Source organism: Cavia porcellus, unplaced genomic scaffold (genome assembly GCF_034190915.1).
Source record: "Cavia porcellus strain 051 isolate PalLab524CR breed Dunkin Hartley unplaced genomic scaffold, mCavPor4.1 scaffold_11, whole genome shotgun sequence".
In the NCBI taxonomy this organism is placed as follows: Eukaryota; Metazoa; Chordata; class Mammalia; order Rodentia; family Caviidae; genus Cavia; species Cavia porcellus.
Genome location: NW_026947494.1, coordinates 31,095,675 through 31,123,596, shown reverse-complemented (window position 1 = coordinate 31,123,596; position 27,922 = coordinate 31,095,675). Strand labels below are relative to the sequence as shown.

Genomic DNA, 27,922 nt, shown 5'->3' with positions numbered 1-27,922 from the left:
ACAGACAATTTACAAGATAGGAAAAATTTTCATTCCTTAAGCAAAGGATTACTATATAAAATATAAATTACTATATAAAATATAAAGAAGTAAAAAAAAAAAAAGCACCCCCTCAAATTTAAAGACCCCATTCAAAAATGGGCATCTGTGATGAATGTACACTTCTCAGATGAATAGAAATGGCAATATATGAAAAAATGTTCAAAATCACTGAATAGTCAAGAAATGCAAATTAAAACAACACTGAGATTCTATCTTAATCCAGAAAGAATCGCTATTATCAGGAAATCAACCAATAAATGTGGGTGAGGCAGCAGGCAAAAAAAGAACCCTTCTCCACTATTGATGGGAATATAGACTGGTGCAACCATTGTGGTAACTGGTGTGGAGATTCCTAAAAAAATTAGGGCAAAAGGTACCATTTGACCCTGCTATTCTTCTTGATGTCTTTCCAAAAGAATTGAAAGCATCTTATCATAGTGATATATGCATGCCGATGTCCATGGCAACACAGTTTGTAACAACTAAATCTTGGAAACAGCCCAAAGTCCACCTGGTGAATGGATAAAGAAGGTTTTTCTTTTTTGGCAATGGGTATTGTGGCATAAAGAAGGATAAACTTGAGGGATTTCCAGCTAAATAGATGCACTTTGCGGATGAACTGGACATGTGTAAATATAGCATTGTTCCTCTGGTGTGAGAACTGAAAGTAAAGAAGACAAAAATGTGTAATATGTATCCTAAAATTGCAAGAAAATGTTCAAATGGAAAGAGGAAGTAGGGAGGCAGTAAAGGAAAAGGAAGGGGGTAAAAAGTGATGAAAAAGAAGGAAAAAATGGAAACAAAGCTTTTGTAAATAAGGGAGAGAAGAGTGGTTGGAAGAAGAGGAATGGGGAAAGAAAAAAAATCAAGTTATACCTGCACAGGGACAAATTCCCTATAATGAAGGTGATCATTATGCATACCAAAAGTAAACTTACTTTTTAAAATCTGATTAACTACAATTATTTACAAACGTCCTATGACTGTTTTGTCACAGTCGTTGGCTCCTTGTCTTTTATTCTGGCCTAAATCCACTTGCTCTGCTCGCTGGATGTTTTTGGGTTTTTAATTACCATGAGTCTGCCGCTACATAGTTACTCTTCCATATTTCCTTCCTTCCCTGACTACACAAAGAGACACTATGTTACTATTTTTTTCCTCCTCATTTAAAAACCTCTGAAATGTACAGACAAACCTTTGACATGAGTTACTATAGAAAAACAGAATTAGAAAGAAATAACAAATACTGGGAAGTGATAAAACTATATAAGTCTTTAAAACATATCATTCAACTTTCTCTGAAAAACAGTTGAAAGCTTTCTTTAAAGCCTCTTCCCCATCTCTCCCATAAAAAGCGGTTGTCCACAGCTGAAATTTTTACCAGTTATTCATAGAAAATCATTCACAAATTCTTAACTGTAATAGTAAGCCTTTCCTTTCATTTCAGAAACAAATCGTCCATCAGGACTCCTTCAAGTGACAAGCACAATACATAGGGGTTAAGTCATTCGACATGAAGAAACTATTCTGCCACGAGAAATGGACCAACACTCCTCAGTTTCCCTTTTTAAAAGTACTGTAACTGACTATATGGTAACAGCTTTCTCTCTTTCTAAAACTTTGATTCTCACTCTGATATACAAATATTCAATAACAAATCAGTCTTAATAAAGACTATACCACCAAACAGGGATTCAAGATCAAGGTTATATACACTTAAACCAACATTTATTTTTTACTGAATTCTTAAAATTTAAGTGGATACTTAAAAAAGAAAACATCAAAACATATATAGCCACAGAGTAGCAAAGTCTCAGATATATCATCATCATTACAAAAGGCATCATTAAGTATCTTTCCAAGCCAAATGTTAACAAGAACTGTTTGAAAACTTATTATGTAAAAATAAATGCAAAAAAATTCTGTGAAAAGATGGTCAATCTAACAATCTTAGGTATTATAAAAGAATGACATGGATATCAACTGTATGTAGGTCAAGATTTTAAGATTTAGGAGAAAACCAATATTCTTAAATTGTGAAATAATAGAAAACTTCACAGATTCACAGCTAACTATTAAATATTCTTTCAGTCAACGAAAAATTATTTGTTCAGGACTCTGGGTGTTTACAGTATTTTAGTATACTTTATTCTGAAGCTACAGATTATAATCAACTCTCAATTTTTGACAATTTTAAATTTACTCAATATTCTATTAGATTTATGAGTAAATTTTAGATGCCAAAAAGAAAACAGAATCATTCCAAACTTTTGTCATCAGCCAACATCTTAATAAAAACCAATCAAAGAAAGAAATAGAAATAGGTACTATTAATTTTCCATAATCAAACACTGAGTATATAAAAACTTACGAACTTTTTCACCTGGTACGAGGCGGGGGGAGGGAGAGGAAGAGAGAGAGGGAGAGAGAGTGTGAAAGAAAGAAAGAAAGAAAGAAAGAAAGAAAGAAAGAAAGAAAGAAAGAAAGAAAGAAAGAAAGAAAAGAGAAAAAAAGGGGGAGGAAGGACGATATTAACTTCAAATTTAATCACATTATGAAATATTAGGCTTATGTATGAGTCAATGTATGACTTCTGAGGAACAAAATTCAGTCCACAACATCCTCCCTTCCTAAAATATAAAGGTGATAACTCATACAAAGCAAGGCACATTAACTATATGTGAGAAACTTAGAAGTGGTGTAAGTATTAAGAAAACTCATTAAGTCAAAGATGTGAATATAACAACTGACTGCAGATAGAGGTAGAAAAGTAGTCATAAGAGATCTGAAGCAATCTTGAAAGGCATATTCCTAGGCAATGAAACAAAAGAAGTACATGTTTCATTCACCAGTACCTATAGGCAGAGCTCTGTGCCGAGATGGGATTTGCGTAGTACAAATGCTATACTAAGTAAGGATTTGGATTACATTAATGTCATGTATACTTGTATTCATAAGTTACTACAAAATACTAGTACAAATTAGAAAATTGCTCATCACATCATGTTAATTAACAAGGAAAATGACTTCCTTCAGATTAAGCAATTTTGTTTCCATGATCACCTGATTTTCATTAGTAAAATGTAATAAATTCAGTTTTTTTAATCTATTTTTTCATTTTAGAAAACATGACAAAACCAAAAAAGAGACTGCTATTTTGCCTTTTTTTCTTTTTTCATTTCATTTCTGTATCAGACATATTAGTTCAAGTTTCATACTAAATCATACAATTGAACAGGTAAGGCACTAGCATATCCAACTCACATTGAGAAGTCCAACATTTAATTTGATATAAATGAGGCCTGAAGAAAACAGTGAGTTCCACTTTGGCTCCCACAGCAAATTATTCCCCACTCTCACTGCATCTAAAACTAATTCATGGTGGTACTCCTTACATGAGTATCTTGCACTAGTCTTCTTCTCCAATACTGCTGTCCTTCACACCCTGGCAAACATTCACTGTGTGTTCTAAGCACTAAGACGATACCATTCTAATGACTTGGGGCAATGAGGTGAGTAACTTTTATCTAGCGGCTGAAACAAGTACAATGAAGTAAAATTTAAAGCATTACTAATTTTGTTTATCCTGTTAACCCAGAGTTTGTTCAATAACAAAATTAAAATCTATAAAACAAAAAATAATAATTGATTCCAATTGCCTATATTAAACAATAGAAAGATTCTAATCTTCAAGAAATACACACACACACACACACTCTACTATGACATGGCTGGGACAAAATGTCTGACCCACAACTTAAAGGAAGGAGGTTTATTTTGGCTCAGGGTTATCAGAGGATTCCATGCATGGCTCCAAGGAAGAAAAGGCATGACAGAAGGGAAAAGGGTGGGAAAGTCCTCATCCCAGTACAATCTTGATTCTAAAAACCCCAAAAAATAATACAAGAAAAAAATTCCCTTTCACTTGTCAAAACAAAATTAAATATTGAAAAAATACAAGTTTTCTTAATAGATCTGTATATTTTTAAAAAGACAATGCAATTCAGTATGATTCAATACAAAAATGCAAGAATGGTTTAAAATCATAAAGTATACTAAAGTCCTTCTGTACCTAAATAGACTGAATGTGGAAAAAGTATTTAATAAAGTTCAAAACCTATGATTAAATCAGACTTGGAGAAAAAAAAAGTAGAATAAAATGTCTATATTTTTAAATGTTTATTTTAATAAAGTTATATACCAAATCCATCACAGTTTAAGAAAAAATACTTTTAAGTAAGAAACATATAAATCACTGGAAGGAATTGATGAAATAGTTTTATTTGACACCTATTTTTAACTCCACCTGCTCTCTTTAGCAACACGGTATATGAACATAGCTCGCCTAAAAGAAATATTAGATTGTAAAGAAACTTTGGAAACAGATACACAATAAATCCCAGTCCTACTTACACGAAGAAATCCTAAAACAAATGAAATTGACCTCTGATTTAACCCAGAACACTGTTTTCTTTTGGTTTTTACTTAAGAATATGTGTGGGAGACCACACAAACACCAAATCCTAAGAGTCTGAATAAAAATCCTTGGGCCTGAATATCATTTGTCACTGGCTTGATTGGTCAGTCTTTCAGCACAGCCAGCATGACCTGATGCCTCAAAAAACAGTAGGAGTTACCCAGGTCAGAAGGGAACTTTCATGATCCTCCTTCCAGTCACATAATATGATAATAACAACACAAGGGTGAACTTCAAGATGAAAGGAATTTGTTCTTGCAAGGGAAGAATACTGCAAAGTGTTCATTACAAGGTGAGGTCTTGTAACTATTCCTTATATAAAAGTAATTTCTATCCTGTACCTTATCTATAAATCAGTAACCATAATCTTTGTGACAACCAGTTACAGTGGGTTCATATCCTGGTTCTGCCACATAGAATCATTTGTCCATGGGAAAGTCACAATCAGTTTTTTCATTTGGAATACATAATACCACTACAGCCTACTTACCTCATTGCTGTTAGAACATCATTTACATGTTTAGCATCTATAAAGTGTTCTGTGCAATGCTGGCTCATGTAAGTTCTCATGGTAACTATTATTAGGCTGTTACTTAACCTTATCTCATTGGAAAATGTTAGCACACTGTACAGAGACCCTTACTGAGGTTTGGGGTGCTAGAAGCTCCTTCTAGAGATGGTTTCTAGGTTCTTTCTGTCCTGAACAAAGAATTAGCCAGGATGAATGCAAAAAGTGGGCAGGTTTAACTTTTATTAATAGTAGAAAAAGATATGCTGTTTGAAGAACGAGTTTAGGCCAAGTAAAAGTAGGAAGAGAGGTATACTTGACAGCATTTAAGAGCCCTTCTGTGAAAGGACACAGCAACCCAGAGCTCAGTGGCATCTATCTGTTTATATCTCCAACTCCTGAGGCTAACATCAGGTGTAGGCCGTCCTACAGGAAATTGTTAGAGTTCTCATGAGAAGTGCAAGGCTTTAGGACCTGTTCTGCACATTTGTCCTACAACTTTGCATGAAACAGGTCACATCTTCCCTTGCCTGTCTGCCAAGATCCATTCCTCTGACTGAATTTTCAATGATATGGTACAGATTGAGTACTATTTAAATGGCTTGGTTTATCATTACATCAAATTCTAGTCCCTTACATTTTAGCACATAATATCTTATATGTCAGGCCCTTACCTTCTTCTCCAAGCTCATTTCCTGTCATCTTCACCTTTTCTACCAACCTACAAAATGTCAACTATATCGGTCTGTCTTTGCCTTAAATGTACTATATTAGATTATCATCCCAAGATTTCTATGCCATCACTTTGGCCTGGAAAGCTCTTTCCTCTATGCCTGCCCTCTTTGCGTGACTTCTTCAGAGGTCTATTCTAACTACCCTATATATCCTCTCCCTTATTTAATCTATCCTTTTATTTCATCATTTTATTTCTACTTTGTTTATCCTTAACACTAATGACAGCTTGAAACAATATTACTTATTTTTTGGTATATCTATACCTTGTCTGTCTCCCAACAGCAATGTGCACTGGAACTGCTCATAAAAGCAGAGACCTAAATCACAGTATAATTCACACATGGTAAGTATGCAGTATTTCCTGATTGAACCCAGCATGTGGGCTGATCTTCTGCAGCTCTGCCCATAACTAATTACTAATCTCATAAAGAAAGATCATACAGCAGACATCTCTAAAAAGTGGTAAAGAAGAGGTAGAATGACAATCTGTTTAAAGTTCACTTATCCTTTCATAGAACTATGGCTGAGGAATAGCCCAATTTGGATAGTATGATAGGAAAACACATTTTCTTTTCAAGATGGACATTAGTCTTTGCTAGAAAACAGAAAAATTATTACTCACAACAAAGTAATTTGGATTCACTTAATAGCATCAGTCTATTGTGTCCAGTGATAAACTTTACTGACATTTATCACAACTCTCATTTTCATACTATATAAACCTTATATTACAGGTTAAAATCAAATTTAAGAATATGTAAACTTTGGGATTCTTAATACTTTACTGTCAAGAATGTTACAATACAAATGGTAAAAACTACTGAAAGATATGAATGTATTAGATAAATTATCAAAAATACTCACGCATCATTTGAGCAAGTCATAAATTCTCCCTTTATTTTGGGATGCCATGAGCCAGTATGCAGCATTGCGGTGTGACCCTTAAAAGAATAAAGACAAAGAGTAAGATATGTTCAAAAGTAAACTGATAAAGAACTGACATATCATACTTAAAACTTTTTATGCCCTTCAAAAGCACACAAGCTGACATTATTTTATGCAAATTTTACTTCACAACATGATTTTTCACTTTATTTAATCTAACTATGTATTGCCCCAATTCACGCTCAAAATTACAACAATGCTTACCTGTAATAGGTACTTAATAAAATAGGACATATCAGGGAGAAAATAACATGCTAGAGGGGCAAAAAAGATAAAATTATAATAAGCTCATGATTCTTTTCTTTAATAGAAAATAATTGTGAAGAATAGAAAGTACTTACAAAAAAACAAGGCAAAAGCAAGAGGTTAAAGTAAAAAAAATTTTTTTCTAAAAAAAAGTGACCATATTCATTCAACAGTATCTCTGTAAGACAGATATGAGCAAAGAAAAAAATACCTAAAGTGGGTAAATTAAGCTTTACACAATACAGAGAACATAAAAACAAAAAAATTATGCTGGTATAATAACTGACATATAACCAAATCAACCAGAGTACATATCAAACATAATGGGTATATGCTTGATAGACAGACAGACAGACAGACAGACACACACACACACACACACACACACACACACACACACACACCTCTTCTAGGTAGCAAAGTCATCTAGCATGGCCTTATACAGTAAGTCATATTCAGGTGGGGCAGAAAAGAACCTAATAATGATAGTGTCTCTTACTCTGCCAGAATTCATTACAACTATGTTAAAAGAAGTAAAATGCATAAATTAAAATGACTTGGGAAAAAAATATCAGTGTCTCTCTCTAAAGAATGAATTGGAACTGGGGTTCCCAGACATGTGTCCAGAGATCTTCTGCAATTCTCAAATAGCATCCAGTCAAGTCCTGACATTCTCAAGTTTACAGGATACAAATGGAAATCACAGAGGTGGAGACAATATGCCTGCAGTAAGGAGCTATGAATTGAAGCAATGCCTACAAAGACTAGGTAGAAAGTATGGGCCTCATTTTCCACATTTGAATTCATGATTTGTGTATTCAACTATCTACTTGATGTTTCCACTACGTATCAGAGGCATCACAAACATAATAGATTCAATACAGAGATCATGCTTCTTACAGTACAATTCACTTTAAGTTTCATTCCCAGTAAATCAGGTAAAAATCTGAAAATCACCTTTAAATATTTCCATAACCCTACTTCCAAAAATTTCTAACCATGTGAATTCAATCTATAAGATAGTCTTGCCAATTTTATTCAAAACTTTTTTCCTTTTTATCATTATTAGTTTTCTATGAGCCTATGTTATTTTTTGAGTTTATGAGACTTTCAAGAAGATGGTGGAGCAGTAAGCAGCAGAGAAAACAGCCTCTCTGAGAGTTATCGCCCAGGCACTGGAATATAGATAGCATTATGAGGAAGACAAGACGGAAGGAAGTGCGTCCCCTGGACCCAGGAAAAATCTAAAGTGTGAACTAAAGTCCAAAGAGAGTAAAAAGAAAACTCTTGAGGGGGACTCATTCTGCAAGAGGAACTGTTTGAATCTGAGGACCCATGGTCACAGTGATGGTTGCGGCTTGCGACTCCAGAGGCCTCTTCAGAGAGACGTGGCAGTGAAAGGAAGCAGAGGGCGTGGACTGCACTGGCAGACAGTAAATGCAGAGGACTCAGTCCTCCTGCAGAAGAGTGCAACTAGCTGAGAGCCATTTTGGAGTCGGGCTGGATAAGCCCAGAACCAGAACTGCTGCTGGCTTTCTCCAACAGCTCCTAGCTGGGCGCAGACCCATGGAAATTGCTTAGACTGCGGCAAGCCCCAAGGAGTGTGGTCTCGGGGCAGGCCTGCTAAGGTTATCTACTAGTCCACCATAAAGCAACTGCTGGCTTGCTGCGAGACAGTGGCACAATTCGGGACTCTGTCTCAACAGGCTGTCTACTAACGAACTCAAAGAGAATCCTGAAAGTGGACTATTTGTTTTTCTTTTGTTCTCTTATTTTTGTTTCGTTGTTTTGTTTTGTTTTTCTTTCTCTTTGTTTTTTTATGGGAGTGGTTTCTAACCTCTTTGTGAGTGTGGTTCTGTTCTGTTCTTCCTTTTATTGCTTCCATTTTCTTTTCCTTCAGTCTTTTGAACCAGTTTCCTCACATTGGCAAGACCTACCTTTGTCCTCCAACCTTACTTGCAATCTCTTTCTCTTTTTTACTTCAGTATTTTCTCCTTAATTCATTTTAAATTTTAACCCTAAGGACAAAAACTTAACACATTACAGACATATATTACATATAATTATCTGGTTTGTTATACATTTTGTTATATAATTACAAATCTAGTTCATACAGTTAAAAGTTGCAAATTAAGGGCTAGCTCAGTTTGTTATTTTATAGGCTGTTTGATGCTATTGGTACCACTATAGCCAAAATTGACATAATTATTCTAAACAGCTGATGGCCCTGATAATCCATGACTGAGATTAACTAAGGGTCACAGAAAATATTGTGGCACAGTGCAAAAAACAAGGACTAGTCCAAACAAGTAACAACTTCTCATCTCCAACAAACCGGAGGTAAGGTCTTCCAACAGACTCAAAACCCAAAAGTTAGCTACATCTAGAAGATATGTCAGGGAAGTAATAATTACCTAAGGGTCCTAAATACCACCAATAAAGCAACCCACCATAAGCAACTTACAAGCAACACCCCAGGCATTAAAATTAACAAGCATAGAAACAAGAGGACACTTAAGCAAGATGCAACCTAAGACATCCAGTTCACCAAAGGCAAACCCAGAGAGCAATGAGGTGGTATAACCCAAAAGTCCCCTACCAAGTCTCTGAAGTGGAAACAACAGAGCAATTGAATGGGGTTCTGGAAAAAATGAAATCAGAAATAATCTCTCAAATAACTACAGAGATTACCAAAATATACATAATGCTTAGTGATGTTAGAGCAGAAACAGACCAAAAAATAGATGAGTTTAAGCAAATTATAGAAGTGCAGCATAGAAAACAAATGAAATTCATAAAGCAGGTTCAAGCATGTATCCAGGAGAATAAAAACTCCACTGAAAGTATCGGAAGCAGATTAAGCCAATGTGAGGACAGGATCTTGGATATTGAAGACAGGCTTGCAGTTAGTGACCAGGAAAAAAAAGATTTCTCAAAACAAGCAAGGGACCATGAGAAATCAATCCAGCTCCTGCTATATGAGACAAAGAAGAATAATTTACGATTAATTGGAGTCAGTGAACAAGCAGAGATACCACAAATGACATTTTAAAAATGTTCACAGATATCATGACATAAAACTTTCCTGATAGAGGAAAAAGAATTTGACTTAAAATAAGTGAGGCATATAGAACTCCAATTAGCAATAATCAAAAAAATTCTACATCCAGGCATAACATAGCCAAGATTCCAGAAATTCAATATAACAACAGAATCTTAAGAGCTGTTTGGGAAAAGAAACAAATCATCTATAAAGGAAAGCCCATTAGAATCACAGCTGACTTCTCAGCCCAAACTGAAAAAGTCAAAGAAAGCTTGGAGCGAAGTATTCCAATTTCTAAAGGAAAACAACTTGCAACCCAAATTGATGTACTCCGCAAAACATCTTTCAAAATTGGTGGAGAAATAATACTTTCATGGCAAAGAACAATATGATCACCAAATGAGGACTCCAAAATGTTCTGAAGGACATTCTAGAAAGAGATAATAAGGACTACAAATCCATAAACTGAACCCTAGCCAAAGAAATCCACTGGGGAAGGCAAACAATTAGAGGGAAGGAAAAAAGGAAGGGTGAGCCAAAAACAGGAAAATAATATGATACGGATAAGTCAATACATAGCAGTTATAACAGTCAATGTTATGGTCTCAATTCACCAGCCAAAAGACACAAACTGGCAGAATGAATAAAGAAGGAAGACCCAGCAAAATTCTGCATTAAAAAAAAAAAACATTTAATTCAAGAAGAAATTCATAGAGTGAAAGTCAAAGGATAGAAAACAATACTGCATGCACTAGGAACCCAGAAAAAAGCAGGGGTAGCTATTTAATTTGCAGACAAAATGAATTTCAAGTCAAGACTGATTGAAATAGATAAAGAAGGTCATTACATCCTCATAAAGTGAGCAATTGAAGAGAAAGATAATAATCATAAATATCTATGCACATAATTGTGCATATATATAATTGCAAGTCTATAATTGTGTTATTTAACACAATTACTAACAGACAAGAAAAATCAAATAAGCCCTAATACAACTATTTTGGGAGACCTCAGTACCCACTGTCACAAAAAGACAGACCAACTAGACAAAAAATCAATAATGAAATATTACAATTAAATCAAACCTTTGAGAAAAAGGACTTAGAAGATATATATAGAATGTTTCACCCCCAAAACATCAGAATATATATTCTTTTCAGCTGCACACAGGACATTTTGCAAAATAGACCATATACTGGCTCACAGAACATGCTTAAGTAAATGCAAATGAATTTAAATTATCCCATGCATACTATCAGACCACAGTGCAAAGAAACTGGAAATTCATGCCAAAGGAAACCACAAGTACTTCATAAACACATGGAAATTAAACATTACCTCACTGAACAACCAATGGGTCACAGATGAAATTAAAGAAGAAATTAGACAGTTTTTACAGTTGAAAGATAATGACAATACAACAAACCAGAACTTTTGGGATACAATGAAAGCAACCTTCAGAGAGAAATACATAGGAGTAAATACCCATTATCAGGAAAACAGAGCAAGCACATATAAACAACTTAATGTTGAACCTCAAGCTTGTAGTAAAAGAAGAGCTGGCTAAACCACAAGTTCATATAATGGAGGAAATTATAGATCAGAGCAGAAATTAACACACTGAAGATTAAAAAAAAATACAAAAAAATCAATGAATTAAAGAGTTGGTTCTTTGAAAGATTAAATAAAATTGGCAAACCCTTAACCAATCTTATCGAAAAAAGGAAAGAAAAGACTCAAGAAGAGAGGGAAATCACAACAGACCCTGCAGAAATCCAGAAAATCACCTGTACCTACTTTGAAATCTTGTATTCTAATAAGATAGAAAATACAGAAAAAAATGGAAAGATTCCTAGATACATATGAATTACCAAGGTTGAATCAAGAAGATATAAAAATCCTAAATAACCCAATATCAATAAATGAAATCAAAGATGTAATTAAAAACCAATCAACAAAGAAAATCCCAAGGTGTGATAGATTCACTGCTGAATTCTATAAGAAATTTAGAGAATATCTAATAACACTACTTCTCAAACTCTTTAATGAAATTGAAAGGGAAGTAATACTCCCAAACTCATTCCTGGAAGCAAGCATTACTCTGATTCCAGAAAGTCCCAACTAAGAGAATTACAGGCTAATCTCCCTAATGAACAATGATGCAAAAATACTCTGTAAGATACTGACAAATAGACTGCAGCAAATCATCAGAAAGACTGTACACCATGATCAAGAAGGATTCATCCCAGGAATGCAAGGGTGGTTCAACATATGTAAATCAATAAATGTAATACACTATATTAATAGAACCAAGGACAAAAATCATATGATCATCTTAATAGATGCAGAAAAAGCTTTTAACAGAGTCCAACACCCATTCATAAAAACCGTACAGAAAATTGGAATACATGATCTTTATTTCAATCTGATAAAAGCCATCTATGACAAGCCAACAACCAACATCATACTAAATGGACAAAACCTGAAAGCTTTCACTCTAAAATCAGGAACAAGACAAGGGTGTCCTCTGTCTCCACTCTTATTCAACATAGTCCTAGAAACTTTAGCGGGAGCAATTAGATAAGATAAAGAAACAAAAAGAATAAAGATAGGAAAGGAAGAAGTTAAACTATTATTTGCAGATGACAATTTTGACATTTTGGAAGACCCCAAAAACTCTACCAAAAGTTTTTGAGTTTAGACCCAATATTAGTTTTTGAGTTTACACCAGTTAATACTACCACAGATTTATCACTAGACTCTTTATTTTCACTCTTACCTCATGTATTCCCTTTAGCAATCAATGTAATCTTCTTAAAAATATTACTCTAAATATACCACTGCTTTGAATATAAACCTGCTAGCTTTCTAATCTGTATGTGATTAAATGAATTACATTTTCTGGGTGTTGTATTCCATACTCTGTGAATATGCTGATTTCCTATCAAATACCATCAATTGATATTTGACAAAGATTCAAAAGTAATTCAATGAAGGATAGTCATTTCAACTACAACAATTGGTGATTTATATATACCCCTTTACCCCACAGCTACTTTGTAGAACTGCTACGTAGTTCCTTAACAAAGATAAATACATTCTGAGCATACAATCAGCAACGACACCTTACTCAACTGATTTGAAAATATCTTCATACAAAACCTACATATAAATGTTTAAACCTATATATAAATGTTATTCATAAAATGTGTTTTCTGATGGTATACATACAGGCTATGAAGCAAGAAAAAGCTAAGAGGAAAAGAAAAGAGAGAGGCAAGTGTAGCTCACAGGTTTTTGTCTTCAGCAACCGATGAATGAAATTGTCATTTATGAAGACAAAGACAACTGCAGAAGTAACTGTCTAGGAAAAAAAATCACAATTTCCTTTTTTGACAAGTTAGGGTAAAGTATTTAATAGATAAGTCCTAGTGAGTTGGTCAAGTGAGTAGTTACTAATATTCAACAGATGAGAACACAAAACAGTAACTATAAGTTTATAAGTTATCAACATGTACATATGGTTTTTAAAGTCATTTAACCAAATAACAGCAATCAAGGAGCAAGTATAAATACTAAAAAGCTCAACAATGAGTCTTGAATACTTCCATAGATAGAGGTTGAATAAAAAAAGAAGGAAGTAAAGATTGAAGAAAAGGAGGGAGAGAAGGAAGGAAGATTCAGTGAGACAGGAGGAAAACTACAAGAGGACAGTAAATTAGAAGTCAAGTAAAGACATTTCAAAGAGGAGACTCATCACATGTGTCAAATGCTGCTGAGAATTACAGTATTACAGAAACCGAGACCTGAACTCTGTATATAGCAGAGCAGCCAGCATAGAGAAATGAGTTACATTCACTTCAGTTCCACACACCTAAAATCTGAGAAAAAATTATGATTTGTTCATTAAAATCTATCAGATTGCCAAGGATCCCATTAATCTCTTTAAAAGCAGAAATGCATCTGCAAGTGTTCAAAAAAATGTTTAATGAGTAGCAATTAATAGTATCTGATCTCACTTTGCCCCATTAAATATCTAACTCAGTGCCAGAAAAATACCTCATTTTGGAATAAAAGGATCACTCCAATAATCCAAGAGATGCCCAGCCTTTGATGGCTTAGATCCTACCCTGCCCTGCCTTTCCCAATCTGACACCCGCCCTCCCACACTCACTCTTCTCCTCCACTTAGCTCAGCTCCAGCTCCACTGGCATCACTGCTTGCCTCTTCATCTGACACAGTCTGCTTACTTCCCAGCAAGCTCCTAGATTACCAGCTCTTTCTCCTCACTCTCAGACTCAGGGAGAATCTACACACTGGTGCTACACTGCTCCAGCCTTAGATCCTTACCTCCTATCCTTTGTTCAAACAGGAATCCAACACCTCACCCAGCCCATGTTTGACAGGAAGGCAGGCCCAGAAAGCAGATCTTTTACTGATACTTGATTAGAGTTGAAACAGCATGTTAGAATAAAAAAGATTTAAAACATATCCCTGTTATAGAAGATGTCCAGGTAAAGTAACACCTTAACAGTTGAATATTATAAGAACACAAACTAACAGGTTAAACTGAAAAAATATATACATATACATTTCTGAAAAACTACGAATGTTGTTTCCTGTTTGTAAAGGCAAAACATGACAAAGGCAAAGGGAATGTTAAGTGCCCTATGTTAGAACAGTGACCAAAATTAGTCATAACAAAATGAAGTTCAACTAAGGATTCTTAAATAGAACAGTAGTGGAAAAAACTTGTAGTGACACCTATTAAGGAACAGTTAGTGACCAAACACTTTTCCTACAAATAAACTATGTTTTTCTCTCCCTCTTTATCTAAATAAAGCTGTCCTAGGGCGGGGTAGGGGAGGCCTTCCTTTATTTAAGTCTTAATTGGAAATAGCCTAGAAGAAAGAAACAATTATTTCTCATAATATACTGTACTTAGCAAACATTTTATTTATCTATGACCAATACTGGTTTCCTATACACACACACACACAGAGAAAGAGACAGAGACAGAGACAAAGACAGACACAAGATAGAGACAGAAAGACAAGGCAGACAGACATAAGAGATATGCCAAGCTGTACTAAAATGTCCATACTTTTGCAGCTGCCCTAGTGGCAGCAGCTATAAAACCACCCTGCTGGTATGTCATTTGTAGACACAGAATGACTCACACTACAAGAGCACCAATGCCTTTGACAGGGAGAGCTAACAGAGCCAACTCCTATGAAGAGATGAAATGCAGGAGGGAATGTACTATGAACTCTGATCCCAAAGTTTTTCTTGGCCAGAGTACACCTACAAGTTTTCAGCAATCACCAAATCTCCTGAAATTGTCAGAAGACTCTGGCAGAAATACATTTTGCTAGGGAGTACGTTCATAGCTTTAATTCAAGAATTGGTGTACTGAGGATAACGAGATACACTATCGTACCTATTACTGTTATCCCGTTAACCTGCTGTGACATTCTGTACCCATTTCACTGCGTTGTCTCAGTTGGCTTTGTTCTACCTTATTCTGTTGTATTTTTCTACCTTCAAAATAATTTTTTAAAAAAGATTAAAAACAAAAAAGAACTGGTATACTAGTCTACAAAGACAGTATTTTAGACTTTGTGAGTCACCTCGTCTTTGCTGAAAATACTCAAGTGAACCACTAAAGTGCAAAAGGAGCCATAAACAACAGTAAATTAATGGACAAGGCTGTGTTCTACTAAAACTTACAAACTCTAGCTCTACAAAAACAAACTCTACAAAAAAAGTGTAGAGGGTTGGAATATAGCTCAGTGGTAGAGCACTTACCTAGTGGGAGTAAGGCCCTGAGATTCAATCTCCAGCAGCCCCAAAAATGGAGGATGAGGAAGCGGAAGCTATGTCTGGCCTACAGATTGTAGTTCACCAATCCCTCTTGTAATCTATCACATTAGTCATTTTTTTTTGTACCAAGAATCAAACTCATAACCTCATGCTTCCACTGAGATAAATTCTCCACACATTAGTCATTTCTTTCCATGAACCAAGAATCCTAAAGTCTACGTCCTTCTAATTTTTGAGAATCTGGGTTAATATTGTTGAACACATCAAAGAAAAACTTCACTTTTCTTTGACCTAGTCAACTCCGTATTTCAGTATCCCTAATTATGGCTAATTCTACTATCACTGTAAATGGATCTTCTTCTGAAATCATAAACTCTTAATATTTACTGATTTATGAAGAATTTTTATCACCAGATGTGTCCTAGGCCAGTGGTGGTAAACCTATAGTATGTGTGCTGTAGCAGGCTATTTGTATCATTGAAAGTTCAAAAGGTTCACCATCAATGACAGGTTATAGTTATTCAACTTATTGGCTACATAAACATCTCTCTTCCAGTTCCTTAATTTTTTTTTATTTTCAATATTCTAAATTCAACCACTTTTTCAACATAACTGGATTGTCCTTCTGTTGGACCCATTTATAAAAGGGTCCTGAGTAAAACTCAAAAATATCATGTGAATATACAGAATAATTGTCTCTACAGGTTTACATGCTGCAGCCCTTGGTGCTCTCACAATACTAGCACTTTTTCCCTCAAAACTGTCATGAGTATTGTAAATTTTCACAAACTGACTGAAAGCCCCATCCCAAATCCTTCCAACACAAAATTTGGAAATGACTGCCAAGAAATGATGATACTTTCTATCTCCAATCTGAGCCCACACCTGTAAGCAACCATGCATATGATACCATGCTAAACCTTTTCATTTGCAAAGCAAAATTAGCACTTCTCCCACTTAAAGCTAATTCTTACTCTTATGCTTTATCATGATCCCTACAACTTTCTCAGAGATTTTCATCATTACCTAGTATACTTGGTTTCTGCAAAATTGTATTTATTTCCTATTGCTATATAGAAAATTACCATAAAATTGGAGGTTTAAAACACTCCAAATGTATTACCTACTATATGCATAAATCAGAAGTCCAGTCACAATGTGGCTGGAGTCTCTGCTGAGAGTCTCATATATTGAAATCAAAATATAGCAAGGTCATATAGCAAGGTCCTTCTGGAGGCCACTAGAATCTCCCTCCCAGCTTCTTCAGGTTCTAAAAAGAATACAAGTACTTTGTGACTTGTATAACTCACACAAGTTCATTTCCTTGCTGTCAGCGGTGAGCTACTCTTGGTTTCCAGAAGTTTTATACATTCCTTGTCACATGGATCTATCTTCAAAGTCAACAAAGGAAAATCTGTCTTATGTTCAAACTCCATTAGACAAAAGCCATGCTAAAAAATGTTTCCAAAACAATGTTGTCTGTGTCTATATCTCCTGTTGAACTGGCCAAGGACAAGAACCTTGAGTTTCTCAGAAGTTATCTAGTTTGATTAAGATCTGTGAGATATCCCTAACTTCTTGAAAGTAATCTTATGTTGCCAAATACTCTGACCTTCAGATTTTCTAACATTATACAGTCACATCATTGGCTTTTCATTTTTGTTGTTGTTGAAAAGTTTCTACCCTAGTATAAATTTTTGGACACTATGGCAGTTGTCTAACATAGCGGAAGACCAAAGCAAAAACAACACTTACCCTGGTGACCACTTACTTCCTTCTCCTTCCCCTTCAGCCCTGATTACAACTCCCTCTTTCCTTTCCTGTGCATGCAAAGAGACTTGCAATCAGTTCCTCACACCTCATCAACACCCACCCCAAGGGCTGCTTCCAGTCAGAGTTCATACCTGCTGTGGATCCAGCCTAGTGGTCATAAAATTTCCTGCCATGTTTGTCTCTGGCAGAGGAGAATATCCAGCCACATGAGTGGTATGCTCCTCTCCACATCCTCAGTAAAGAGCACTTTTTCTTTCTTTTTGCTTCTCTACTGCTTCAGAAAATCCTAACAGCTTTTGTCCTTCTTGTTGTTGGTCTGGTTTGGTTTTGTTGACACTCAGTCTCCTCATGTAGTTTAAGCTGGCCTTGTACTCACTATGTAGGGCAATTGGCCTTGAACTCACAGCAATCCTCTGCCTCAGTTTCCTCAGTGCTGGGATTATAGGTGTCTGCCACCACACCTGGTGGCTTTTCCTCTATACCACACTTTCAGAATCAACCTCTTTTTTTTCATGTCAGCATTCTTTGCCATCTGGATAGGCTAAAAAGTAACTAAATCATCTAGTCACTGTTTTCTTTTACAGATTCCCTTCAACTCATTTTTTCTTCTCTTATACTTTTAGCAGCAAGACAAAACCAAGCAGCACTCTCACAATACTTGGTTGAGAAATATTCTTAGCTATGTGTCAAATTCAACACTCAATAGTTGTCATTCCGTCCCAAATGCAGCAGTAAGTACTCCCTCATATTAAATCTTTCCTGTACTTAAACTCTTTTGCCTGAAGTAATATTGTTAGGTTCTCACCTGAGAAGGCTGGATCCACAGAAGGTAATAAATACTCCTTTCTTAAAGTTCACTGTGTCATGTAACATAACCTAATCACAAAAACACCTGTCTCATTATACTAACAATATACTGACTCAAAGAGAAGGAAAACCTACTCTCAAGGAGAAGGAAAAGGACCTCTGAGGCTTATCACAGAATTTTCCCAATAAAAGCTATGGGTGTAGCAATTCTGAAACTACTTTCTATGTAGTACTGTACTGAACAAATAAGAAATGTGACAAGGTTGGATGCAAAGTCTCTCAATGCTGGCAAACTATTCAAATGATGAGTTGGGAAAGTCTAGGAAGTTGGATTAGAACTGATCTATTTGTATGAACTCATAAATTTTTATGTATTTTATTTTTAGTTTGTCTTCCTCCCTGTTTTATTTTCTGAGTTTAGACACAAAGAAAATACAGCAGCAATGAATATATCCAGAACTGAAATCTTGATTTCTAAATTGCATTCCTTATAAAAAGCAGCCAAAAATCATTAGAGATATGGGTAATGTCAGGGTAGAAAAAGATTACAGATGAGACTGGAATATTCTCTTTATGAATATCTAAGTACTCTCTCCTTCCAAAAAAACTGATGGGGACACGTTAAAAGAATATAAGCCCACATTGAGGAAGTTATTCTGTTAGATAAAAAAGTTTTGGAACTATTTGGAAAATGGAAAGGAGCCAGGCACGGTGGTGCACACCTATAATCCCAGCATTCAGGACCAGCCTGAAATACACAGTGAGTCCAAGGGCAACCTAAATTATAAATCGAGACCCTGTCTCAAACAAAGAAACAAACCAGCTTAGACATTTGCAAAAACCCACCCTTCCTTATACTCTCTTGGAACTGTTTATCACAAAAACAAATTTTAAAGGGAATTTCTTTTCATGTCTCAATCTATTTTTCTTATTTTAAAGACGATAAAACTAAACATAAAAAACCAAAACAGAACAAAGCCGATCAGAAGAAAACAATATAGGTAACAAAGATTTCAAAGCAAGACAACAGGTTATCACTGTGTCATATTGTCTCTTGTTTCCTTCTAAATAGTTTTCCATATCTTCACACACAATGAAATCATGCAAAACAAAATAGTATACAAGTGATCAGAACAGAGTGATGAACGCATTATAGACTTCAAAATCAGACGATAGGGAAATCAACAATGTCTGCCATAATGACTCTCGTTCTCTTCAAAATAGCTGTCTGTACCTTCATGTATGTTGAAATTAAACAACACAAAACAGACTAAAATCACTCTGAACAAAGAATAATGGCACTACTGGATTTCACAGCATGACAATACGGAATCAGAAATGGATAACATAACGCCGCTTTTTCTTCAAACTCCCTGTTCGTTTCATCAGGCAGTATATAATCAACTCTCATAAACTGTTTAGAAGTTCTACACATGTATAAGTCTCTACATGTATACCTATCCTTTCTGTATTAGAGGGAAAAACTAAACAAATTACTAGGAAAACATGACGCAAAAAAGACAAATAAATAATAGTTAAAAAAGAGCCCAAACACTGACAATATAGGCCTTCAAGGTGGTAAGAGCATATAACTAGGGTTGTTATTTTAACATAATGATCTTCAAGAGTTCCTCAGATCACCATATACTAGATGCACAAATGTTCCAATCCTATGAATGTTAACTGTTATGCTCAACAACATACAGAATTTGTAGTGCAATCATTTTAGCTATTCTAAGTGTGTTTGTATAATTTAGATACGTTTTATTTCCCCTTTCCTTTTCCTTTTTCCTTTTCTCTGAGATATTATTTTTCCCCTTTGATCAGATTCTTATCCTATCACTGTATTTATTGAGGTATTTGTATCCTATGTACTCTTACCATTTCTTACACTAGAGAGACTATACAGTATTTACATCTGTGAGTTTGACTTATTTCACTTATGACTATGATCTCAAGTTGCATGCACTTACTTATAAATATCTCAATATGATCATTATTTATAGCTGAGCAGTACTCCACATAGGTTTTATTCATTCCTCAGTTGATGGGCATTCAGATTGTTTCCAAGCTCTGGCTATTACAAATTGTGCTGCTATAAACATGGGTGCACATATATCACTGTAGTAGGATGTTTTCAGTTCCTCTGGGAATATGCCCAGAAGTGGGATAGTTGGGTCTGAGATTTCCAACGCAGCTTTTACAGAAATCTCCAGACTGATCTCCACAGTGGCTGCACCAGTCTACCCTCTCACCAACAGTGTAGTAGAGTTCCTTTTTCCCCCACAGCCTCTCCAACACTTGTTGTTGGTAGTTTTCTTGATTCTGGCCATTCTGGAGTGAGATGGAATCTCAGTGTCATTTTAATTTGAATTTCCCTAATGAATAATGATGCTGAACATTTTTTCATGTATTTATTTTCCATTTGTTATTTCTTCATCTGAGAATTGTGTATTCATCTCAGATGCCCATTTTTGGATTGAGTCTTTCAATTTCAGGGGTCAAATTTTTTTTAAATTCTTTATATATTCTAGACAGAAGTCCTTTATCTGAGGGACAGTTCACTAAGATTTTTGTCAATTTGTGGGATTTCTTTTTGCTATGTTGGAGATTTCTTTCAACATGCAAAAACTCTTTAATAAGGTGTGATACCAGTTATTGAGTCTGCGAAGTATTTCATGTGTGGTTTGATTTTTGTTCATGAATTCTCTACCTATCCGTCTTCAAGATTTCTACCTACTTTGTCTTCCAACAGATTTAGTGTTTCTGTTTTAATATCTAGATCTTTGATCCATTTTAACTTTAGTTTAGTACATAATGATAGGCATGGGTTTAGTTTTAGTTTTTGGCATATGGAGAACCAATTTTTCTAACACAAATTATTAAAGAGGCTATCCTTCTTCCAGTGAAAGTGTTTGTCCCCTTTATCAAAGATAAGGTGGCTGAGTGTGGTTGTAGTTGTAGTTGTATCTTCTATTCCACTGATCTTGAGATCTGTTTTTATTTCAACACCATGTTGATTTTATTACAGTAACTTTGTAGTATAACTTCAAGTCAGGGATTGTGATGCCGCCTGCCTTGTCTTTGTTGCTCAGAATTGTCTATGCTATTCTAGGTTCCAGATGAATTTTAGAGTGATTTCTCTAGATCTGTGAGGTATGCTACTGGTATTTTGATTGGAATTGCATTAAATCTATATAACAATTTTGGGAGAATAGTCATTTTCACAATATTTGTCCTTCCTATCCATAAACAAGTGATGTCTTTCCATTTTCTGAAGTCCTCTTCGATTTCTTTTTCAGGGTAGTATAATTTTCCCCGTAGAGATCTTTTATTTCTTTTGTTAGATTCATTCCTAAGTATTTCATCTTTTCGGATGTTATTAGAGGAGTGTGACTTCTCTTATTTCTCTCTTAGTGATTTTGTTGTTACAGTATAGGAATGCTATTGATTTTTGAGTGCTGACTTTGTATCCAGCTACATAACTGCATTCATTTATTATGCCTAGGAGTCTTTCAATGAAGTTTTGGGGGTCTTCCATGTAGAGTATCATGTCATCTGCAAATAATGATAATTTAACTTCTTATTTTCCTATTCTTACTCCTTTTATTTCTCTCGCTTGTCTAATTGGTCTGGCTAGTATTTGCAGCACTATGTTGAATAGCAGTGGTGATAATGGAAATTCCTGTCTTGTGACTGATTTTAGGGTAAAGGCTTTCAGGTTTTGGCCATTTAATATGATGCTGGATGTTGGTGTGTCATAGATGGCTTTTATCATATTAAGGTAAAGACTATCTGTTCCAATTTTCTAAGACTCTTATGAATAAGTGTTGGACCTTACCAAAAGCTTTTTCTGTGTCTATAGAAACGATCATGTGATTCTTATTTTTGGGTATACTGATATGATGGATTACATTTACTGATTTACATATGTTGAACCATCCCTGCATTCCTGGAATGAATCTCACTTGGTCGTGGTATATAATCTTCTTGATGATTTGCTGCATTCTGTTTGCCAATATTTTATTGAGAATTTTTGCATCTATGTTCATTAAGGAGATTGGACTGTAGTTTTGTTTTTTGGTTGTGCATTTCTAAGGTTTTGGTACTAGAGTAATACTTGCTTCCAGGAATGAGTTGGAGAGAATTGCTTCCCTTTCAATATTATTGAAGAGTTTGAGGAGTGTCAGCATTAAGTCTTCTTTGAATTTCTGGTAGAATTCGTGAATCTGCCTGGACCTGGGCTTTTTTTTGTTAGTAAGGATTTGATTATGTTTTCAACTTCATTAATTGAAATTGGGTTATTCAGCAGTTTTACATCTTCTTGACCAAGCTTTGCAAATTCATATGTTTCTAGGAATCCCTCCATTTCTTCTGTGTTATCAAGCCTATGAGAGTAGAGGTTTTCAAAGTAGGTAGTGATGATCTTCTGTATTTCCACAGGGTCTTTAGTAATTTCATCCTTTTCATCCCTTATTGCATGAATTTGAGTTTCTTTCATTTTTTAAAAAGGTTGGCTAGGGGCTTATCAATTTTATTTACTCATTCAATGAACCAACTCTTTGATTCATTGATTTTTTGCATTGTTTTCTTAGTCTCTATTGCCTTGATTTCTGCTCTAATCTTTATAATTTCTTCCCTTCTTTTGGCTTTGGGTTACTCTTCTTTTTCTAGATGTTTCAGGTGTAGCATTAGGTTGTTTAATTGTGTTTGCTCTGTTTTCCTGATGTGGGAATTCACGGCTTTAATTTTTCCTCTGAGAACTGCTTTCATTTCATCCCACAGGTTCTGGTAAGTTGTATTTGTATTTTCGTTTGCTTGTAGATATTGTTTAATTTCTTCTTTAATTTCCTCTGTGACCCACTGATTGCTCAGGAGTATATTATACAATTCCCATGTGTTTGTGGGGGATCTGCAGTTTCTTTTCTCATTAATCTATAGTTTTATGGTGGCTATGAATCGATAACATGCATGGGATAATTTCAATTCTTTTGCATTTACTTTAGCAATTTACTTTCTGTGGGCTATATGGTCTATTTTAGTGAATGTTTCATGTGCTGCTGAAAATAATATATATTCTGATGTTGTTGGATGGAACACCCTGTATATGTCATGAAGTCCATTTGTTCACAGGTTTGATTCAGTTCTTTCTTTCCTGGTTTACTGTCTAGTTGATCTATCCCTTTGTGTCACTGTCATGTTAAGGTCTCTTGTTATGTCTTATTGCTTATTTGATTTTTCATTTCTGTTAATATTTGTTTGGTATAGCTGGGTGTTCCTGAATTTGGTGCATATATATTTAAGATTGCTATCTCTTCCTCTTGAAGTTTTCCCCTAAGTAGTATATAGTGATCTTCTTTATCTCTTTGGATCATTTGTGGTTTATCTGCAAACAGAATAGCTATCTCTGCTTTTTAGGGGTTTCCTGTTGCATGAAGTATTGTTTTCCATCCTTTGACTTTCAATATATGAGTTAATTTTTGGGTTAGATGGGTTTTCTGTATACAGTATACGGTTGGATGTTGTTTCTTGATCCATTCTTTCAGTCTGTTTAATTGGTGAATTGAGGCCATTTACATTAATGGTTATAACTGATATATATTAGTTTACTTTTGACATGTTATCTTTCTGCTGTTGATTTTTTGCCTTTCCACTTTGCTTGCTTAGTGGTTTTTCCTATGTCTTTCTAGAATGTCTTTCAGTATTCTTTGCAGGGTTGGTTTGGTAGTCATGAAGTTCTTCAGCAGTTCTTTGTCACAGAAGTATCTTATTTCTCCATCCATTTTGAAGGACAGTTTTACAGGGTACATCAGTCTGGTTGGAAGTCATTTCCCTTTAGGGTCTGAAATACTTCACTCCATGCTCTTCTTGACTTCATTGTGTGTTCAGAAATCTGCTGTGATTCTGATAGGCTTTCTTTAAAGGTAATCTGGCTCTTCTAACAGTTTTTAATATTCTGTTCTTATTTTGGATTTCTGGGATGTTGATTATTCTATGTCTGGGTATAGTTTAATTTTGGTTATGGCTATTTGGAGTTCTATATGCTTCACTGATCCTTATGTCAGTTCCCATTCTCATGTTTGGGAAATTTTCACCTCTTACTTATGAATAGTCTCTTGATATCATTTGTGTTGTCACTTTGTTTTTCATTTATCCCTATTAATCTTATGTTGTTTTTCTTTGCATCACCTTGCAACCACTGAATTGTTATTTCCTGATTCCTTGTTATTTTAGAAGATCTTTCCTTTCTTGTTCACTAGCTGCAATCTTGTCTTCAATGTCTGAAATTCTGTCTTCACTTTCATTGAGGTGGTTTTGCCAACTTTTGATGGAATTTTTGATTTCCTGTATATCTCTTTGAATCCGCTTCATGCATTCTGTTTCTCATATTGTTCATTCGGGGTTTCCATCTTTTGGCACTGGTCCTCTAATTTTTTAACTATGTCTTCTTTAGATGTGTTCTGCATTTCTTTGATTACATTTATCATTTCTTCTTTTACCTGGAAGATTATTTCTGATCTGAGTTCTTTTATAGCTTCTGGAGTTGTTTCTTTACTTCAGTTGTTATCATTTCATGAATTTCAGGTGCATGGCTTACATTTCCTTTTATTTCCATGTCTCCTAGGCTTGCTTTGGATGGGCTTGAGGTTTGAGATTGCATTTTGGTCTTTTGTTTTGTCATTTTCCTATATTTCTGGGTTTTGAGTGATGTTCCAAAGCTTCCCCTGCACTGGGAATCACTTCACGCACCTTCAACTCCCAGGACTGAATGGAAGTCTCTGGGCCCAGTAGGCCCACAGGGATCTCCTGTGCATCCCCCAGGATGCTGCATGACATCTTGCTGGCTGGAAGTGATGTTCCAAAGCTTCTCCCATATGCTAGGAATCATCTTGTGCACCTTCGGCTCCCGGGATGCAATGGAAGTCTCTCAAAAGGGATGTTTTTAAAGCTTTCATATCAATTACAGGGATACATGCATACTCATGTTTATAAGAATACAATTAATAATAGCTAAATCTCAGAAGTGGCCCGTATATCTGTCAAGAAATACCTGTTATTTATACATAGTGGAGTATTACTCTGCCATTAAGAAGGATAAACCCAGGGCTGGGAATTTAGCTCAGCAGCATAAGCGCCTGCCTTGCAAGCAGGCAGTAGTGGGTTTGATCCCCGGAACCGATAAAAAGAAAAAAGACAAAAAAAAAAAAAAAAAAAAAAAAAAAGAAGGATAAACCCGAGTCATTTGGAGGAAAATGGATGCACCTTAACACCATAATGTTAAATGAACTAAATCAATGAATGCAATCTTTAACATCATGGTTTCTCTTGCATGAGAACTCTAAAACATAGAGCAAAATAAAAGACAGATAATAAGAAAAGGGGAGATAGACCTTTTTGCTAAAGGAAAGCAGACTAAGAGATGGAAAAAGGAAGATAAAGGCAAAAGAAAGAAGTCCAGAAAAAAAATTAAGATGTGTTACACCTTATCAACTATGGATTATGAATGTTATCATTATGTACTATAAAATACTAATAAAAAATAAAAATAATTGGCCAGGGATTTAGCTCAGTGGCATAAGCACCTGCTTGGCAAGCATAAGGTCATGAGTTCAATCCCTGGTACCAAAAAAATAAAATAAAATAAAAATAATAATAGTTTTCATTTGCAGAAATCGGTAGTTTAAACAATGTTTGGGATTTCCAAGAGCTTTAAGAAATAATAAAAACAGAACAATTTCAGTTTTAACATAAGAAGGGTGATCTGAAGCTCTATGTGCTTGATTTCCTCAAAATATCTTTGGTAGCATCCATGAGGCAAGGATTTTAAAGAGAGAAAAATAAAAAACTCTAGTGGAATATATTGTTTTAATTTCTAAAGCTATCACAGTAATTCAAACATACATATTTCTGTTTAAATTATTTTTGAATGTTTGAATCACCTAACACATGTTGGTCTCCCAATAACTAATCTGTTAATAAACAAAAGATTGCGACCTTCATTGGGTTAGTAGGTAGTCAATTAAACTGTAATAGAGAAGTTTGAAACACACCATACCAATTTAATCTAATAGTTCAAGTGGAGCACCTAAAATAGATTCTACTTGTAGTATTTACAGTCTATAAAATTTCATGAACAATTAATTAGCAAATATATAGGCAGGTTGCCACAAGCCTTTGGTCATATTTCAGCCAATCAATACATAACTTTATTATTGTATGTCTTTGTGTTTAAGGCCCCTTATTTAATTTACATTGTTGATTGATTAATGCTGAACTGGCATCCATAGCTTATGTCTAAATTAAGCCTACTTAACACATGTATTTTTCCTATAAGGCATATGACAGATTTCCTGCTCTTGGGAACACGAGGCAACCCTGTATCAGCTTAGCCCTATGACTGGGAGCCACTTTAAACAGCAAAATCATCAACAAAAAGCAAGAAAATAAAAATATACCATGTAACAGGCCATTTAAAAATGGTATTACAGTATGAGAGGTAAAACATGATCATGAATTCAAGTTTTTGGTCACTTAGTTTAAGCACATGTAAACAAATGACCATTAAAGTACCCTAATATTGATTTGGGGGTTACAAAAAAATTAAGTAAGCAAGTTCATAAATATGGAATCTGCAAATACAATGAGGATGGAATTTTCTGACACAAATTTCATGTAAGACTTTAATTAGGCATAAAACATGAGAAGTAGTCTATAAGAAGATGATAGGTAAAAGGAAAAAAACCCATAAAAATCTGAAAATTGAAGGCTCACACTTCTGCGTCAACTATATCCACTCACACTTTAAAATATGTTATCAACTAGGTGACCCATCACCGCACCCCATATCCACAAGCTTTGCCCATTACACTGCAGTTCCCTTCACCAAGAATCAAAACAAACTTCTCTACTCTACAACACTGGCCATGGCCACAGGGTTTGATTTAGCTGATGCAATGTTAGTGAACATTATATAAGGAAAGGCTTAAAATGTACTTCAGGGGTTGGAGTTTCCTTGTCTGTGTATCATCACTATGGGAAAATCATGCCTCTAAGAAGGAACAGAGATACATGGAAGAGACCTAGACTCACCATCTACAGCCTAGAGCCAAGTTTAGCCAAGAACAGCCAACCCACAAACAATAATAAATAACTGCTGCTTTTTAGCCTAAACTGGATTAGCACTAGTGTGGCTATAGTTAACTGATGTTTTATACACTAATACATTAATTTTAAAATTTCATTATTCTATGTAAAAGGTTTTATACAAAAAATTGATGAGACTCTCTTTCATTCTTGTTCAAAACTATAGAACATAGTAGTTATGTATATTGTTTTCGAAGCTGGTTGTACCAGCATCTCCCACCCCAGGTGAACTTCTACAGTTTGACCTTTCATTCACCCATCAAATGGTGTAATCTACCTCTCATGCCCCTAAACTAGGGTGGACCCTCTCATGCTGTGTAAGAACTGAAGCCAGACACTAAGAAATCCACAGTTTACATATTTGTTCTTCATGGAACCC

General features: G+C 35.0%; 1 protein-coding gene across 4 annotated transcripts in view; it reads right to left on the bottom strand.

Annotated features, from left to right (window-relative positions):
* Wdr70 (WD repeat domain 70) overlaps window positions 1–27,922 on the bottom strand; it is a 305,121-nt gene that overhangs the window by 173,162 nt on the left and 104,037 nt on the right. For all 4 annotated transcript variants that reach the window (XM_013152887.3, XM_063258091.1, XM_063258094.1 and 1 more), the window contains one exon: window positions 6,627–6,703. In XM_013152887.3, the coding sequence (XP_013008341.1) occupies window positions 6,627–6,703 (77 nt within the window). The remainder of the gene's footprint in view (window positions 1–6,626; window positions 6,704–27,922) is intronic.